General features: G+C 40.2%; 1 protein-coding gene across 2 annotated transcripts in view; it reads right to left on the bottom strand.

Annotated features, from left to right (window-relative positions):
* cpne7 (copine 7) overlaps nucleotides 1–17158 on the bottom strand; it is a 39219-nt gene that overhangs the window by 11003 nt on the left and 11058 nt on the right. For both annotated transcript variants that reach the window (XR_016114480.1, XM_088992499.1), the window contains exons 5-11: nucleotides 16798–16872; nucleotides 13115–13198; nucleotides 12941–13030; nucleotides 11270–11368; nucleotides 11025–11111; nucleotides 10448–10507; nucleotides 9796–9929 (exon numbers count right to left, since the gene is read on the bottom strand). Coding sequence is in view for 1 of the 2 variants with exons in the window: in XM_088992499.1 (XP_088848625.1) it covers nucleotides 9796–9929; nucleotides 10448–10507; nucleotides 11025–11111; nucleotides 11270–11368; nucleotides 12941–13030; nucleotides 13115–13198; nucleotides 16798–16872 (629 nt within the window). In the remaining variant the exon portion in view is untranslated. The remainder of the gene's footprint in view (nucleotides 1–9795; nucleotides 9930–10447; nucleotides 10508–11024; nucleotides 11112–11269; nucleotides 11369–12940; nucleotides 13031–13114; nucleotides 13199–16797; nucleotides 16873–17158) is intronic.

Genomic DNA, 17158 nt, shown 5'->3' with positions numbered 1-17158 from the left:
TCCCCGTGAAGTGATTCACATCAACTTCACTGCACTGAAAGAACAGCACCAAAAACAACATATGTAGTTTATAAATCTGATGATTAAAGGATGTTTGCTCCCAGATTAATAAAACCGTATTTCAATATTAATGATTACAGTAACAATGTGACACTCATACATACAACATGAATAAAAATACTGTACATGCATTCTTCTACATAATTTAATTGGATGTTTATTTCACACTTTAAAAGTATTGTTATTGTTATCGAGATAATGTATTCCTCCTCGGGTTATGAGTGAGAAAATATTTTATCACTCCAATATATGTTGTGACTGAGTGAGATTTTATGAGTTGATTTCCAACTTGCTTGAACCAAATAATCACTTGTATCGAGTGGTCTATGAAAGTTTGGTGTGATTTACTAGAGGTCCACTAGAGGATACCATTAGCCAGGAAATAACTAACAGACCTTTTTTAGTGAAAAGTCCGTCTTGAAAATGGCTTTATCCGTAAATCTCAAACCAAATCAATTTCTTCTCCTTCTTCAGCCATTGTGGGTTGACATAACAGCTATTAAATCAACGCAATATATTTGCTTATACAGCTCGCGACTGATGCAGTGTGCTAGCTCTGGCCAGTATGCTCTTATCAGAGCGGCTTTTGATCAGATCAGTTTTCGCAAACTATGATTGGCTAGTGACAAGCCAATCATAATTTGCAAAAACTCTGACGTTGCCAGCGCTTTCGAGCAGGCCTTGGGTTGGCAACTCAAACTCTGATTGGTTAAAGCAACTGTTTCATCGCCATTGATTTTTAATGCGACAGGGCCCGCAGAACTGATTGTGAAGGCATCCAGGTGGATTTCTGACACTGGTAACGAATGATGTCTTAAATGTTATTAGTTAAATGCTGAAATACGAAAACACTGCTAGCGACCATCAGCTCCAAGTGGGGAGCTAGCCACTATTTCCCCAGCTATATAAAAACCGCAAATACGATTAAGGTTTTGGCGGAGGCAAACAAACAGCAGTTTCCATTGTCAACCTTGCTCTGTTAGCCACCCAGTGTCCTGACACAGACTTGTTTGTTGCAATTTCCTGAATTTATAAGCCGTTCCCTCAATTACCATGTTAACTATGTCTGAAATTCCACAATCTCTTTTTTTTTTTTAGAAATAAGTTCATGGTGAATGTGAAATGGCAATTATGGCCACAAGACTTTTGCCTCTCTTTCAAGTGGTTTGCCTCATGTAACATATTTGTGATTGAAAGGTATACTATACTAACTATATCTGTGGGAAAAAATAGCTAAAATCATTGGTTGGAGCCTTTTTTGATGAGTTTTGCATCATTGCACACTTTAAACCAACTGACAAGAACACAGGTGAAAGAAATGCTGAGGAGGGAGGGACATGTGAGTCAATCCGTGAAGCGTCTTCCATGTCGTTGCTGCATATGTTCATCCAAATGCGAGCGCACGCTTGCAAAAAAACATAGCAGAAAATAGCATTCATTCTCAAGCGCCGTCATGTCATCGCCCACATTAACCTTCAATTTCTATCTATACACGTTGTATATGAACGCACAAATCACATCTATTATATCATATCGGTTTTTGCGGTGTAGTGCGGCTGTCCTTTTTTAATCCCATGTTGTCAGCACATGGAGCATAATGGCTCTCTCAGCAAGGTAAACGAGCCTCTGCCCACACAGACAAAAGCTTGTCACGTTACCTCCATCAGGCACTCCTCTGCAAGGACTCAAAAAACCCACATCACCTCTATTCACCAAGGGCTAAAAGGTTTGTTTGCCCACATTGTGTAGCTCACCATTACAATTTTACAGGGAAAGGCTGCCTACACTTTTCACTCCAAGATCTGTTAGCATGCAAAATGCTCTTGTGTTTCCATGTAAACACACAAGCAGATAAACTAAATGACAAGCGTTCATTCACTGTCTCCAGCGTTATCTCTGGGATGCTATAATTAGCCAGACAGTCCTCCCTTGACATTCAATAGGAGGATCTGCATACATCAAGATTCAGTCTTAATCCTCATCTGGCTTAGTTTCAAGAGTTGATGGAGGTCTCGCTGTAAAACAGCCCGTGTGACGAATCCGTTCACATTAATCGGCTAGTACCTAGTAACGAACAGATTGCAAGTTAAATCAAAGCTAAAACAAAAGTGAAAACACTAAAGTATGCAGCTTGCAAGATTCACAAGTCCTTATGCAGTTGTGTTACTTATTATTGTACGTGTGTGTGTGTGTGTGTGTGTGTGTGTGTGTGTGTGTGTGTGTGTGTGTGTGTGTGTGTGTGTGTGCGTGTGTGCGTGTGTGCGTGTGTGTGTGTGTGTGTGTGTGTGTGTGCGTGCGTGTGTGTGTGTGTGTGTGTGTGTGTGTGTGTGTGTTTCAGGGGAATGAATTTACGGCAGCAAAGCAGATGATCGTGAGTTGAAACAGATGCAATGAAAAGACCTTATCACACAGTTATCCACATGAGGAAGCACATGTAGCCACTTTGGTGTGCTACATGCAAAACAGATAAATAGCACGACATATGGACTGGAACATACTGTACCATTTCCATATGTTATAACAACAACTAAAAACCTGCCATGAAGATAAAAAACACCAATATTATCTCTTTGGACAGGGATATGAAAATCATACAGTTGAATTCATCATTGACAACATGTGAATGCATCCCAGTAAATTAGAAAGAAATACAGTGATACCTTGGTTTATGAAATTAATTGGTTCCCAGAAAGTGAGTGCAAGGTGAAAAGGTTGTCTGCCAAACATTAATTTCCCGTAAGAAACCATTAAAAATTAGAATAATCCGTTCCCAGGTCCCCATAAAACATAATTTTCTCCTAAATAAGCCTTAAAACTACATAAAATATACATTACATTATGTATAATAAATGTGCTATTGAATAAACTGTACTATAAAATAAAGTCGCTTTATTTACCTTTGTGATGGTCGTTGATGTAGTTTCCTCTTGATGATACCCGAGTAAAGTTGCCGTGCTTTCTCGTCGATAATACCCTTACTCACACGGTCCCCTGTTAGCTGCTTTTCATTAATCCAAATCAACAGAAGTTTTTCAACCTCTTCTATTGCCTGCAACAGTTGCTTAGACAACACAGACACACCATTAGCCACACGTAGCAATGGTCGACTTTGCATACTGGTACTGGGACGGTAAGTCACACAAACGCACACCTCGTTCGTGTTTTTCGATGATTCTGCTCAACCGTAATTTTCTTTTGTGTCCTCTTTGGCTTAACACTAGCCTGTGATGGGGTCTTTTTTGGTCCCATAATAGCAAAAGTACTCCACTTGATAACAAACCACGTCTGCACTTAAAGGGGTTGTGGAAAACTAGTCCACCAGTCACCGTGGCGCTGTTCGCCCGTGTGGTTTGGTGTTCACCCGCTGAAAACTAGTCCGACAGCCACCATGGCACTGTGTGGTTTGGTTCGTCCGCCGAAAACTAGTTTTATTCTCGCAAATTTAATGTTCATAAGGCGAAAAGTCCATGAGCTAAAGCGTAAACCGAGTCATCACTGTATATCATAAATCATAGAAAAGGTATGTGTTCATTAATGTCAAGTCAGAAGAAATAGTTCTTGAATTTATGTTTCTGTAATTTTGATGAGTCAAGTTTTTTTTCAATGAAATACCCAAATTTACCATTTCAATCTGTAATTTTACATTTTCAACGCAGCTTTATTTCCTAAGCACTTTTATAAGCAGCTGTCACAAAGTGTGAAATGGTAAAGGTCTTACATAAAGCCTCAAATTCCAAGCCATGTCATTTTTGACACCGCGGTGGGAGGTTAGAGCCTATCTCATCTGACTTTGGCCGAAAGACGGACTAAGGTCTGAACTGGCTGCTAGCCATTCGCATGGCACACACAAACAACCTTGAGCACCCACATAAACATTGTTATCCGGCACGAATCAATTCAACACTGCCCGGACACCACTCAGACAGGTGTACCACTACACACAATTACTCAAACACAACATTAATAAAATCATGGTCATCAAAATGAAATTATTGAATTCAAATGCATTTCTTCAAAACCAAACTTCGACAGCGGGTCCTCCGTATTTTCCACCAAACTGTCACAGTCCTTGTTGGCCGTCTGCTGTACCACTCATGTAATGTGGCTGGTTTCCAGGAACAAAGCACTGCCTTTATATTGGCATACAATCAATCCCCCTTAATTTCCCCTCTTCAAAAACAAGCATGTTTTCTGAAGTAATGAGAAGATAAGAGAGCAAGACAAAGTCTCCATTGACCATTAGGAAAGAAATGAGATGCTGCCATTGTAATCGCTCATTCACAGTGTGCATAATGTCGCTTGCATCGGCTGCATTGCCGGCAACCCAAGGTTGAAAGTAAACAAATAACTGCAGAAGATATTCAACTTCTTGGCGAGTAACGTCACGTTCCCCATGATGATCAATGTCACCTGACCTGACAGCAACATTCCCTCTAAACTGAGGCGCGTGAGCAATTGTGCATGTCTTTCACCCTCTGAGCATACATGGTGATGCTGGTGCGCACCACGCATGCACTACATTACTAAACTCATTCCTTCATTTCCACCCCACTTAAATGATCAAACAGGACAATTACAAAATTCCTTTACAGCAGTGGCGGACCGTCAAGGCCTGCAAAGCCTTCTCTGCTGGCCTAAAAATATCTGAATCACTGACTCATGTTAATTATATTTTATCCGTGAATTCCTATTAAATAATAGCAAACTGCCTTTCAGCTTTCTTTCATTATGTTTCCCCTGTTGTGCTGCTTCCATATGTGTGTTTGCATATTTAAGCATTTAAGCAATCCCATTTCAGACATCATTTGTTACCAGGGTCAGAAATCTACCTGGATTCCTTCACAATCAGTTCTGCAGGCCTTAGAGCAAAAAAAATTAATGGGCATGAATCAGTTGCTTTAACCAATCAGATTTCGAATTGGCAACCCAAGGCTTACTGGCAGGCACTGGAAACATCTGAGTTTTCACAAACTATGATTGGCTAGATACATGATTGGCTAGTCACTAGCCAATCTATGATATCACTAGCCGCTATAGTCATAATAGCATACTGGCCAGAGCTTGCACACTGTATCGGTAGCGAGCTGGATAAGAAAATATATTGTGTTAATCTCATAGCAGTTGTGTGAACCCACAATCGCTGAAGTAATTGATTTGGTTGGAGATTTACTGTTAACAGCATTTTCAAGACGGACTTTTCAAGAGAAATGGACATCATTAAGAAAGGTCCGTCAGTGATTTCCTGGAAAATTGTACCCTCTAGTGGACACCACGCTTTTTTCAGTCTGGATTGATTCAGACGTAGCACTACTGAAGGCCCAGCGATGAAATCCACGGCCCGCCACTGCACTGCATTACTGCGCACTTAATAGTTCAACTCTAGTTGGAAGTATACATTGTCACACGTACACTCACACACTCACCACTGACGAGACACCGCAGGCAACTCACGGACAGCTCCATTCAGGCAGTCCTAACATGGACATAGTTTACGAGCCCCCACGAATAAGGCTCTTTCACGCGTTTCAAAGGTCAGGCGAGAAGGAATAATTGTGTTTTATTAAATGTCATGTTTCTTTTTACATTTATGAGTGGACAATATGTGACCATAGTTATACAGGTTGGATTATTTAATTATGTTTATGTGTGCAAAAATAAAAGTAAAATAAAATGGGGCTATCTTGTTATAAATCTAAAATCTTGATATACAAATTAAGTTCATGGAGTTGCTTGTTCTGTAGTCACAAGGGGACATAAGCCAGTGTCTTCTTGTGCTGGTCCCAAACCCGGATAAATACAGAGGGTTGTTTCAGGAAGGGCATCCGATGTAAAAGCTTGGCCAAAACAAACATGTGAATCAAACCTCTGAAGATGGAGGACACTGATTCACTGTGGCGACCCCTTGAAGGGAAAAGCCGAAAGGAAAAGAAGAAGATACTACATCGCACAACTAGACTGGTTTGGCTGACGAGTGCATGTCTGATTTGGTCGAAAGAATGTGCAACAAAAATTGTGTGAACGCTCAGATGCATGAAAAATAAACAGGAACATTGCATAGGAGTCATCCCTAATATTTTATGAAGATGTAGAAATTAGGTAGGTATTGACGTTCTGAAATGGATTTTACAACATTTTAATGAACCTATATATTTTTTTTAAATCAGTTTCTTTTTTTTAATGAAACGAATGAAATCACATTGTGTTTTGTTCAATTCATTGCCAAATTGTTTCCTCCTCATTCTCCCAAAAATCCCCTCGGTTGTCTTATAGCACATTTGTCTGCCCCCCTGGCCATTTTGGTATGAGGACAGAAATGTTTACTTTTTTTCTCGATACAGTAAGTGAATAGCTACAATCTATGGGAGAAAGATAAATGCAAACAGATTCTAAATTGTATAGTGTGTGGACTACATCATCAGAATCAGAATCAGAATCAGAATCAGAATCAGAATCATCTTTATTGGCAAGTATGTAGGACACACAAGGAATTTGTTTCCGGTAGAACACGCTGCACTAGTATCGTTGTCAAAAAAAAACTGCTAAGTGGCACTATACAGTTCCATTTTGGCTACTGTTGAAAGAGTTCAAAGAGTTAATGGCTTGGGGGAAGAAGCTGTTTAAATGTCTGCTGGATTTGGTGCGCATGGATCGGTAGCGCCTGCCTGAGGGGAGTAGCTGGAAAAGGTGGTGGGCAGGGTGCGGAGGGTCCAGTAGGATTTTCCGCGCCCTAGTTTGGATTCTTGCAGTGTGCAAGTCCTCGAGAGTGGGTAGGGCGGTGCCAATGATTTTTTCCGCCGTCCTAACTGTTCGTTGAAGTCGGATTTTGTCCATTTTTGTGGCGGCCCCGAACCAAACGCTGATGGAAGAACACAGGATGGATTCGATGACAGCCGTGTAGAAATGTTGCAGCACCTCCTGTGGCAGGCCATGCTTCTTTAGCAGCCTCAGGAAGTACATTCTCTGTTGGGCCTTTTTCAGGATAGAGTTGGTGTTGACCTCCCACTTCATGTCCTGGGAGACTGTGATTCCCAGGAACTTGAAGGTCTCAACGGTTGACACCAGGCAGTTGGATAGTGTGAGGGGTAGCTGTGGTGATGGATGTTTCCTGAAGTCCACCATCATCTCAACTGTCTTGAGCGTGTTCAGCTCCAGGTTGTGACGGCTGCACCAGAGCTCCAGCTGCTCCACTTGTTGTCGGTACGCAGACTCGTCGCCGTCTTTGATGAGACCGATGACCGTGGTGTCGTCTGCGAACTTTATGAATTTGACAGCTGGGTGCGTTGAGGTGCAGTCGTTCGTGTAGAGAGAGAAGAACAATGGAGAGAGGACGCATCCCTGCGGGGCTCCAGTGCTCGTGGTTCGTGTTGTGGATGATATATTTCCCAGTCTGACCTGTTGTGTCCGTCCTGTCAGGAAGCTGAGGGTCCACTGGCAGATCGTGGGGGACACACCAAGCTGGAGAAGTTTGGGGATGAGGAGTTCTGGGATGATGGTATTGAACGCAGAGCTGTAGTCCACAAACAGGATCCTTGCGTAGGTTCCTGTGTTGTCAAGGTGGTCGAGGATGTGGTGCAGTCCGATGTTGACTGCATCCTCCACAGACCTGTTTGCCCGGTAGGCAAACTGAAGAGGATCTAGCAGAGGTCCGGTGATGTTCTTTAGGTGGTTCAGCACGAGGCGTTCAAAGGACTTCATGACCACAGACGTCAGAGCGACATATTTCTCTGCTACAAACAAAATATTAAAATTGTAGATAACTAAAAAAATACTGGCTAAAGTACGGATCTGGTGGACATTCCCAAAATGTAAAAGATTGTATGTACTGTAGTTGAAATCGCAAAAATGACAATGAAAATCCAAAACCAATGGCAATAAAATAGTGAACATTATTTTTAATTACAAAGTCCAATTCTTCACCGTAAACCTTACTGTGTAAAGCGGCATTGCTTCACATTTGACCAAAAAGTGTGAACCTGCAATTGGAGCATTGTTTCAAGTGTTTATAAGAAAACTGACGACTTCCATCAGGTTGAATGTTATTCCATTCAGCTGGCGGGAATTAAAACATTCCATATTCAATGACTCCTAACGAAATGAATTTACTGAATCTGCACTTAACGTTGCCTGCACTGCTCAGCGACACTTCACTATGGCAACCCTACACTGGTTTTATATATTTAACAATCACAGTTTATTCATCTGGCATGCCCCCTCTCAAAATATCAAGTCTTTGTAGAACAATGATTATTAAGAATTAAGATTGGAAAAGAAATTCAACTGCTGCCTTAATACACCAGTTATGCAACAGTGAAGCATGAAATGTCAGTGAAATGATTTCAAAGCAAGAACTAATAAAACTGGATTTAAATGCCAAAGGCTGCTGTAAAGGTCAATATGATACCTTTTTTCATATATTTTCTCGATCTGAATGAAAACAGATGATCATGTACTACAAGCAGCGTGTCCGGAATACGTTCATAACTCTGCTGGTTCGCCGATTAGGTAGCTTTACAAAACCACGCCAGTGGTTTTGGACCAGACAAAACTTGTGCAACTCCAACAAAAACATATTGAAAGTGACTCACTTCACTAATTAAAAAACAGCATGAATAATAAAAACAGTAGGTGTGCCTCTCATTAGCAAACCGGAGAACCCTTCTATGGGACCAAAAGAGTGAATCGAGACACAAAAGCCAATGGTCAACGGCAAAGCATCATTTTGCCTCGTGTTACGCTGGGGTGACTATTTTCTTCTTCACCAGCGTGCTAACACGTTTCTTTGGGTATACGTCTCCCTGAATCAAGTCTGCGGCATGTGCTGAAACGCTATATGGATGTCCTTGCCATAAGAAGGGAGGGGAGGAGTCAAATCATCAAGCTAGAGGACGCATTTACATGCATTTTTAAGCACCTGAGTTAAAATGAAAACAACAACAATCAGTTTGAGAAATTTGGAAACACTTGGAAAGTTTCGGTTTCCGGGCAATTGCTTGTGTTTGCCTAATGATGTTACAAAAACTGTGGATTGTATTAGTAATCCCCAAACACCAGAGAGACAAGGATATCACATTACAAGCAATTCAGGTGGTTTTTTTATGTTGTTTTTTGATTGACAGTACATAAAATATGTGACATTTTGGCAAAACATTTTCTCACATTCTCAGCAGGCGGATTTTCCAAGACATGATGGGGCCAAGTCAAACCAAATGAAAATGCCACAAAAGGTCTTCCCTTAACGAGTGATTATCTGGTTTCAATTCACTCAAAAATACACTTGTTGTGAAATCTGGGACTGCACGATTGCACGCAATCAAATCACTCTGATACATGAATTCATTCAACTTCATTCAAAAAGGGGATGGGCCTTAATCATTCTGCCCGGTCAATATACGTCAATATACGTCGCTGGCATAGACACAGTAGATGAACAACGATACATTTTAAGTAAAACTCGTCTCAAAACCCACTTGTACTCTTTGGCATTCAACTCATAATTCCAACTTGATCTTGGTTTTACTCACTGGTGCTTTTTACTATCTTTGTGACTGCTTTATTTCCTGTATATGATAGCTGTCCATGATAAGCGCTTTGTTAGAGCTGCACTATATAATCAATATTTCTTGTATTGTAAAATAATTTTCAAACCAATTAGATGTCATTGGATCAGGTCTTGCGCCAAAATAGTACACAGATGAGCAGACGTGGCAGTGTTTGTGTGACAAAACCATGACAAACCTGTCGTAGTCTTGGCAGATCTCGCCCACGGCTATCAGAGCCTTCAGGTACTCATTCGGCTGGTAGGGGTTGATGTAATGCAAAGAGCAGCTGTTCCGAGGGTCTCCATTGGAGGCTGTGAAGTCAATGGCAACCTGGCGAGAAAGAGAATAGTGACCTTTGCAATGTACAGGGGTCAACCACACAATCGTTTATCTCAAGAAACGATCGTGTCAATTGGTGTAAGCGACCTATAAATATGCAGAATAAATAATATGATTGGCGCCAAGTTGTTGCTTTTTAGACACCCACACAGATTGAGCACAAATCCCCCTCTGTTTGAATTCTGACAAATTTTATGTAGCGCGGCGTTAGTGAGCATTAATATTCATAGCTTTAGGAGTCCGACTGATGATCGAAAAGGCGCAAAAGAGGGGGCCCACCAAAGGGCACGAGTTGAAGGAGGATCAGTGGAATTCGTGATGCTGCCTACAATGACAACTGCAACTGTGCACAGGGAAGGAAATCACATGCGAGGGTGATGGGGGGGCAAAGTCAAACAATTCTGACTTTAAACAAAGCGCATTCTGTCTGATGCAAGCCGATAATTAGTTCACGTAATGCAAGCATTCCAAGTCACAGCTGACAGAGAGGTGCAAAAAAAAAATAATACCGTAAAGTGAATTTGGCATCCGCCCATGATATAATCCAAGAAGGAGTAAACTCTGTGGAGCTGCGGGTGAAATAAAAATAAAAATAAAAAACAGTTCTTTCTGCAAAAATAAACATTAAGTGGTAATGTTTGAGTGGGTGCTCGCCATATGTTCATAACGATCTGTTTAAGGCAAACACGATCATGTTGAATTTGGTAGTTTTGTTTAAAACAAGCAACAACAAAAAAAGTTTACTTGAAATGAGATTTGCAGAGCAATGAGAAACGCATGTCGCACCATCACCTCACACTGTAAAAAAATACTCCGTTGTCCTAACTCACTCATTGGATAGTTTACGATTTTAGGAAGAATATTACTCCTCCTCATAGTTAAGTTAATTATTTTGACCCAGCAAATTTGTAAACAGCAATTTCTTTTAGTCAACATGAAATTGGTTACAATTCATGTTTGTGTCAGATTTTATTTATTTTATTTCTATATTTTATTGTATATTTATATTTATTCATGTATTTATTTATATTTAAATAGTTATATAATATTGAGTCTGGTCAGTATAAAGTAAAGTTGTAAACATACCTTGACATCATTTAAAATGACAACACCTGAGTTTTTATAGTTCCTTTTCTTCTGTTTGTATTTGGGATTCACGCAATCCCACGTCACCTGAAATGAAAAAGAAAGAAAGAAAAGAGAAAGAAAAAAGTCATCAGCCAAGACACTATGCTCTCACCACTTGTTGAGGCAGTTTTTTGGTCAGTGATAGGTTTTAGCAATGAAATATGACATAACCGCCGTCTCTCCTGCGTTTCTGCTTCACTGACCTTATTTCCACTAGAGATTTTCTGCATTTCTCTGAAAGTAGCATAGAATTCTCCAATGAAATCATGCTTCCCCCTGGAGTCATAGTCCCACACGAGGCACTGTAGACACACGTACAACACGGTTTCCTTTTCTTTCTATCAGCAAGACTCCCTATTCAGCAATTTCTTCTTGTGTTCTATTGAGTGTTACACAGGCACAATCTTATGACAAGCGTTGTGTCCAAATGATGCCTGTACTAAGATGATATTAATATTAATGATATTAGTTTCGAAACCGATAGATAAGCGCAATATTAGTGGTTGACCCGATTCGTCAACAAATCAGCTTTAACACTCTGCATCAATGGATAACATTCGCAATCAAGTAATCACTAATAAGGATGTTTAACCACACCCATGCGTCAAGTCACAAGAGTATAACACACAGGACAGCAGTGAATTGTCCCGCAGTAAGGTGACACACTTGATAAATCTGTGCAGGTCCGAGAGAAAGAAAATTGGATTATTAGGTTGTTTTTTTTTTGCACCTGTGATGGGCCGCACTTTCACAACCCTGCTTTATTCAGCATAATGGTCGGTGCTGTTGAACAGTCTGCAGCTGGCTGGATGCATGGCTTGAGGAGCGCTCGACGAAAAGAAAGGAGTGTCAGCGCAATGCGCATGTGGGACTGTCGCAGCTTGGAATTGAAGCGGATTTATGTGGGGCAGGAGATGTGAGACAATCTCTTTTCATCAATGGATGCTACAGCTTCATGTTTGCTTTCAAAACTTAGCTTGTAGCAGACCTGCACATTTCACCATGACGTCCCTGATGCACTGGTGAAAAGGATGCTTTGATACTCTCCTCTTTCATCTAGAACTGCTTCATACAACAAAGAAGGTGCAGAAAGTACTTAGGATTGAATGTGTGTCTTTTGTGTTGTGTCACATTATTTGTTATTTTATTGTTTTGACTTCAAGATGGCGCCGCAAGAGTGGCTGCCTTTACAGCAGCTCCTTATTTTGCTCCTATTTTGTTTTACTACTTCTCTTCTTTTCCTTCCTTCTTCCTTTCATCACTTTGCTGTGAAATGTAAATTTGTGAGACTAATAAAGACTAACCTAATCTAATCGAAACTAATTTAAGAGAAATATGTACAGGAATTCCACAAATTACAACAACGATAATTTTTAAAACATTAAATCGTATTTTTAATTATGACTTTTTATGCGGTGGTGAGACCAGCCATGATGTTTGGACTGGAGACAGTGCCACTGAAGAAAAGACAGCAAGCAGAGCTGGAGGTCGCTGTGGCAACCCCTGATGGGAAAAGCCGAAAGGAAAGGAAAGAGGATGCCCTTCTTCCATGAATGTCTATATGAAATCAATCCATGACGGCAAAGAAAATCTGTGTGGTTTGAGAGCGCAGTACAGCTCTGAGGAAATATCAATGATGTCATCGATGAATCGACATAAAAACCACACGAAAATAAAAAGTACTCTTTATTCCAAAGGCAGATTTTTTTTGTATGGGATTAGTATTACAGTTTGCAAGTCAACCCAATTTTCTGGCCTTGGACAGATGAATATTTTGTACCACCGCCAGTTTCTATTTCTCATTTTTGCAATTTTATGATTCCAGCTGAGGCAAAGCAAGAAAACAAAGTGTCATATTATTAATGGCCATTTACCTTAAGCTTCCTCTCCTCATCACAACTACACAGGGATATGAGAGACACTTTGAAAGGATCCCAAACAGGATTCAGGTTGTTCTTTATAACCTGTTTGAAGAGGAAGGCGAGACATTCCGCAAAGTAATTGTCACGGGAAAGTGCACAGCTGAACCACAATGATGATAGCTTTACCTCAGTTCTGTGAACAAGCTGCTCCGTTTCATCATCGTTGATCCGATATATTTCTAAAAAAGGGTCGGACTTGCTGAAAAGGTCCTGCAGAAGCAGTGAAAGCAGATTACGAAACTGCTCTGAAGAGCAGAAAATGCAATTTGACAGTGTCGCTGTTGATATTGCCCCAGCTCCCTTCCCAAATTCATCACGTGGCTTCGGCAGAAACAACATTACCAAGAAGGGTTAAATAACGCCGGGTGATTTGAACAATCATCTGCATGGCATTTGCAAGCAAATACCAGAGGAAGGCTTGTTGAGGTTGATTTATGTGCGCTGATTACGGAGGCAGATGTGATTGTGTCTGTGATTAAAAGTCAGAAAGAAGTAGCACAAACATTCTTTGCGCCGCGAGGTGCCTCCTCATTTGGGGAAGCGAGGCTAAATGATGATCGATGTCAGCGTTTGAACACGCGAGCTTCCACGTCACGCATGGACATTGACAATTGCATAAACGGCCACTGATCATTGTCTCCAGCCAACACAACTCAATCGTTGCAACTTATAGTTGGCAAATGTGCGTGGGGGTGTTCGCGCAATACTTTGGGAAATCTTCCTGAGAGAATTTACATTTCATTACTCTGGAAAATACCCCCCAAATTATTGACCCTATTGACACAAGTAAGGTGGATACATTTCATCGACTGTTGAGTGATTGGCTTTATTTTCCAATTCCCCATACGTGTATATGCGAGTGCATATGATGTCTTGTAGTCCAAATGTGACAGTTAAGGCTGCAATTCCTGCCACATTAGCCTGATATATGTCCTGAGGGACAAGGGCATAAGGAGTTGCAGCATCCTGTCGTTGTTGTCATGGCAGCGGGGAGCCAGCGGCAACGGCAGCAGCACGGACAGATCAGACAAGTCCAAATGTAATATTGGGCTAATTACAACTCGCTGAATGAATGATCAACTAGCACAAGTCATTATGTGTAAAGAGGATATTCCATTGTTAATTCCCGTGTGTTCATGTGTGTGTGTGCTTATGACAACAGGTTGAAGTGAGGAGCATGTGCCTAAAAACAACAGACCATCAGTTGTTATGCCAGTATTGGACAAAAAAAATCCAGAATAATACGCTTGATTATTCAAATCGCTTTGGCTTTTTCATTTCATAGCACATTATCACTAAAATGTTAAATGGGTTTCATTTGCCTTTTTCAAACAGTTTCAATTCGCTAATTCCCATCATCGCATTTTAATCATGTTGCACTGCCCACTGTATTTCATAAAGTAATGGGTGCAATGATCTAGTAAGTAAATAAATCAATAAATCTATAAACCAATTAACCAATTTATCAATTAATCAATTAATCAATAAATAAGAATAATAGTTTTACTCCCTGGTGCTTTCTACTATCTTTGTGACTGCTTTATTTCCTGTATATGATAGTTGTCCATGTTAAGCGCTTTGTTATAGCTAAAGCTGTTGTTAATGTGCTGTATAACTCAATATGTATTGTGTTATATTGTAATAATAATAATTTGCCCAACAACATATCCATAATTTTTATAAGGCTAATTTATATATGGTGGTGCCTTGAGATACGAGTTAATTCATTTTCATTTAATCCCTACTAAATTAAATGGAAATGTGTTTGATCCGTTCCAGTCTCCTTAAAACTTACATTTTGCCATGTGTTTCTTAGGAAAGAATCTAGAAATGTATAACATAATGTTGTACTTTGGAAGAAAACCATTGCGATCGTCAAGCTCTTTGTTCCAAACTGACACCCCTCCCGCACCCCCTCCCCTGCCTCACGGGAAGAAAAGTTTGGGGACCCCTGGCTAAGATCATTCTTTTGAAATGTCCCCTTTTCCTTTAAATCCCCCCCCCCCCCTGTTCTTGAATTGTAACTAATCTATGAAGCTACTTGTTTCACTGTTAGCATTAATAATTCTTCTTTTTGGACACTGGGGGTTGTAAAGAGCCATTTGATTTATTTATAAATATTCTTCCCCACATTTCCTGTTTCCACGATACAATATTTTATGAATATGTATTCTGAGTTTGATAGTCGGCATCACTTTCATATGGAAACTGCCTATTATTTGTATACACTCTAATAAGCTCACAGCTCTCAAAAACATTTGTTTTTCCCATCGAGCACATTAGGAAGGTTATTTCTTAGAAATATCTGCTGAAATTCGGTTTCAGTTTCAAAAGCTTAAATGAAGCAAATATCATGCAGGAGAGGATCTCTAATCAAGGCTCCCATCCGCGCTTCAGCTCAGTCCAGGGAGTGGTTATAAAATTGCACAAGTGTAATTAAAAAAAGATAATAGAAGACAGATTGTACATTTTTTGTTTTGTTTTGTTTGGGGTGGGGGGTGGAGGTACTGCTGAGAAGCTTGGAGCTGAGTGCAGGAAGCTCCTCCGGAGAACATGAAACACTTTCACAGCATCACGGTTGAATTGGATATAAGATCCTGCTGCCTTTCTGATTGAAATATTCCATCAGACAAATACATACAAAAATGACAGTGTGATGAAGAATAGCTCAGGTCTGCATTAGCCATCTCTGATATGAAATAAAGTGTGATATAATCTATGGATATGATCAGTCGCAGTACCTTCAGAAACGAGTGACTTGGAAGAAGAATTTTTCAAAAGGGAGCCTTTGTTCGTAAAATTATCTTGCCTTGACTTGTGAGCAAAAAAAAATCGAAACAAAGTTTCACAAAGAGGCTCATGGCAGTTTGTGAACACTCCCCGGTGAACTTTACTAAACCATACATGTGAATTTAAAATAACCACAAAGCTTTTCTTTGGCTTGAGCCGTAGATCAGAACTACTATAAGCCGGCTGTCCAGTAACCGGGGGATACACTGTTCAATTTCTGAGTCATTGGCGTATTTTTAGACCAGCAGAGAAGGCCTTGCGGGCCCTGATGGTCCACCACTGCAATTTAATAATGTCCATACTGTATATTTTTGGGGGGAGGTGTAACATATTAACTCAATCACTGCCATTCATGAATTTGTTTGGGAATTGAAAATATGACGCAGAGCACCATTCCCGAATTTGTTCGGGTTTTGTTTTTTTCATGCTTGGGTTCCGATGAAGCTCTGGCCATGGCTCTAGCAATGTTTTTTTTCTTTTCCACAAGGAGGCAGCATTTGCCTTTTTCCATGTTAGCGCTTTGTTTAGAGCTTCAGCTGCTGTTAAAGCCCTATATAAACTAATATGCATGTATTGCATTGTATTTTGGACACCCGCACTCATTTCAAGCTCATATAACTACAGACCCATATAATTTAGGAATTAACCATTTTTTTCTGATAAAAGAAGATAGTCGATGGTTTCTAACACTGTACTGAATGTTTATGTAGTCCTAAAATTCAATATTCTGTGGTTCATGGAAATAAAGTGACAATGACAAAAACCCCGGAATTGGAGTGGACACATTTTTTTACACGTCTGGCAGTGAATGAGTTAAAGGCATTTGCATTCATTTTATTGGGAAAAAACAATTCGTGTGGTCTGGCGAATAAATAAAAATTCTTATCTCAAGGCATCATATTAAGTGAATTCAAGCAGACATTTTCTTCCACTGAGTCACATTACATTGTTAAATGATAGGTGTACCTAATGTTGTGTTTTCTTTAATTTCTTTTTATTTTAATGTGTGCTCCGCTCACCTTATCATCAAGCTTCTTGGCACAGAAGGATAGCTCCACATAGCCATTGTTACCGGAAATTTCTTCCGCATGCACCTGACAAGAGAGAAGATTTGATTGTCTAACATTTCATTGTTCAGACAGTCGGTATTACTTGAAAAGGTACACAGGATCTCGACATGCCAAGTAAATGTCATGCTAAAAATGGCAATTGTGCTGGGTTAATGAAAACAAACCCTATAGAAGACATTTTTATTGTCTCGAGCAGATAAAATTGTGATTTAATGGCCTTTGTTCCAACGCCTTTAATCACTGTCACTGGTGTACCAAAAACTCATCGTCGATCATACTCATGAAGTTTGGTGCATGGTCACAGCAGACC

Source organism: Hippocampus bargibanti, linkage group LG03 (genome assembly GCF_051943395.1).
Source record: "Hippocampus bargibanti isolate YZ-2025 linkage group LG03, ASM5194339v1, whole genome shotgun sequence".
NCBI lineage: Eukaryota > Metazoa > Chordata > Actinopteri > Syngnathiformes > Syngnathidae > Hippocampus > Hippocampus bargibanti.
The sequence above is the reverse complement of the archived record's forward strand: the minus strand, read 5'-3'. Positions and strand labels throughout refer to the sequence as shown.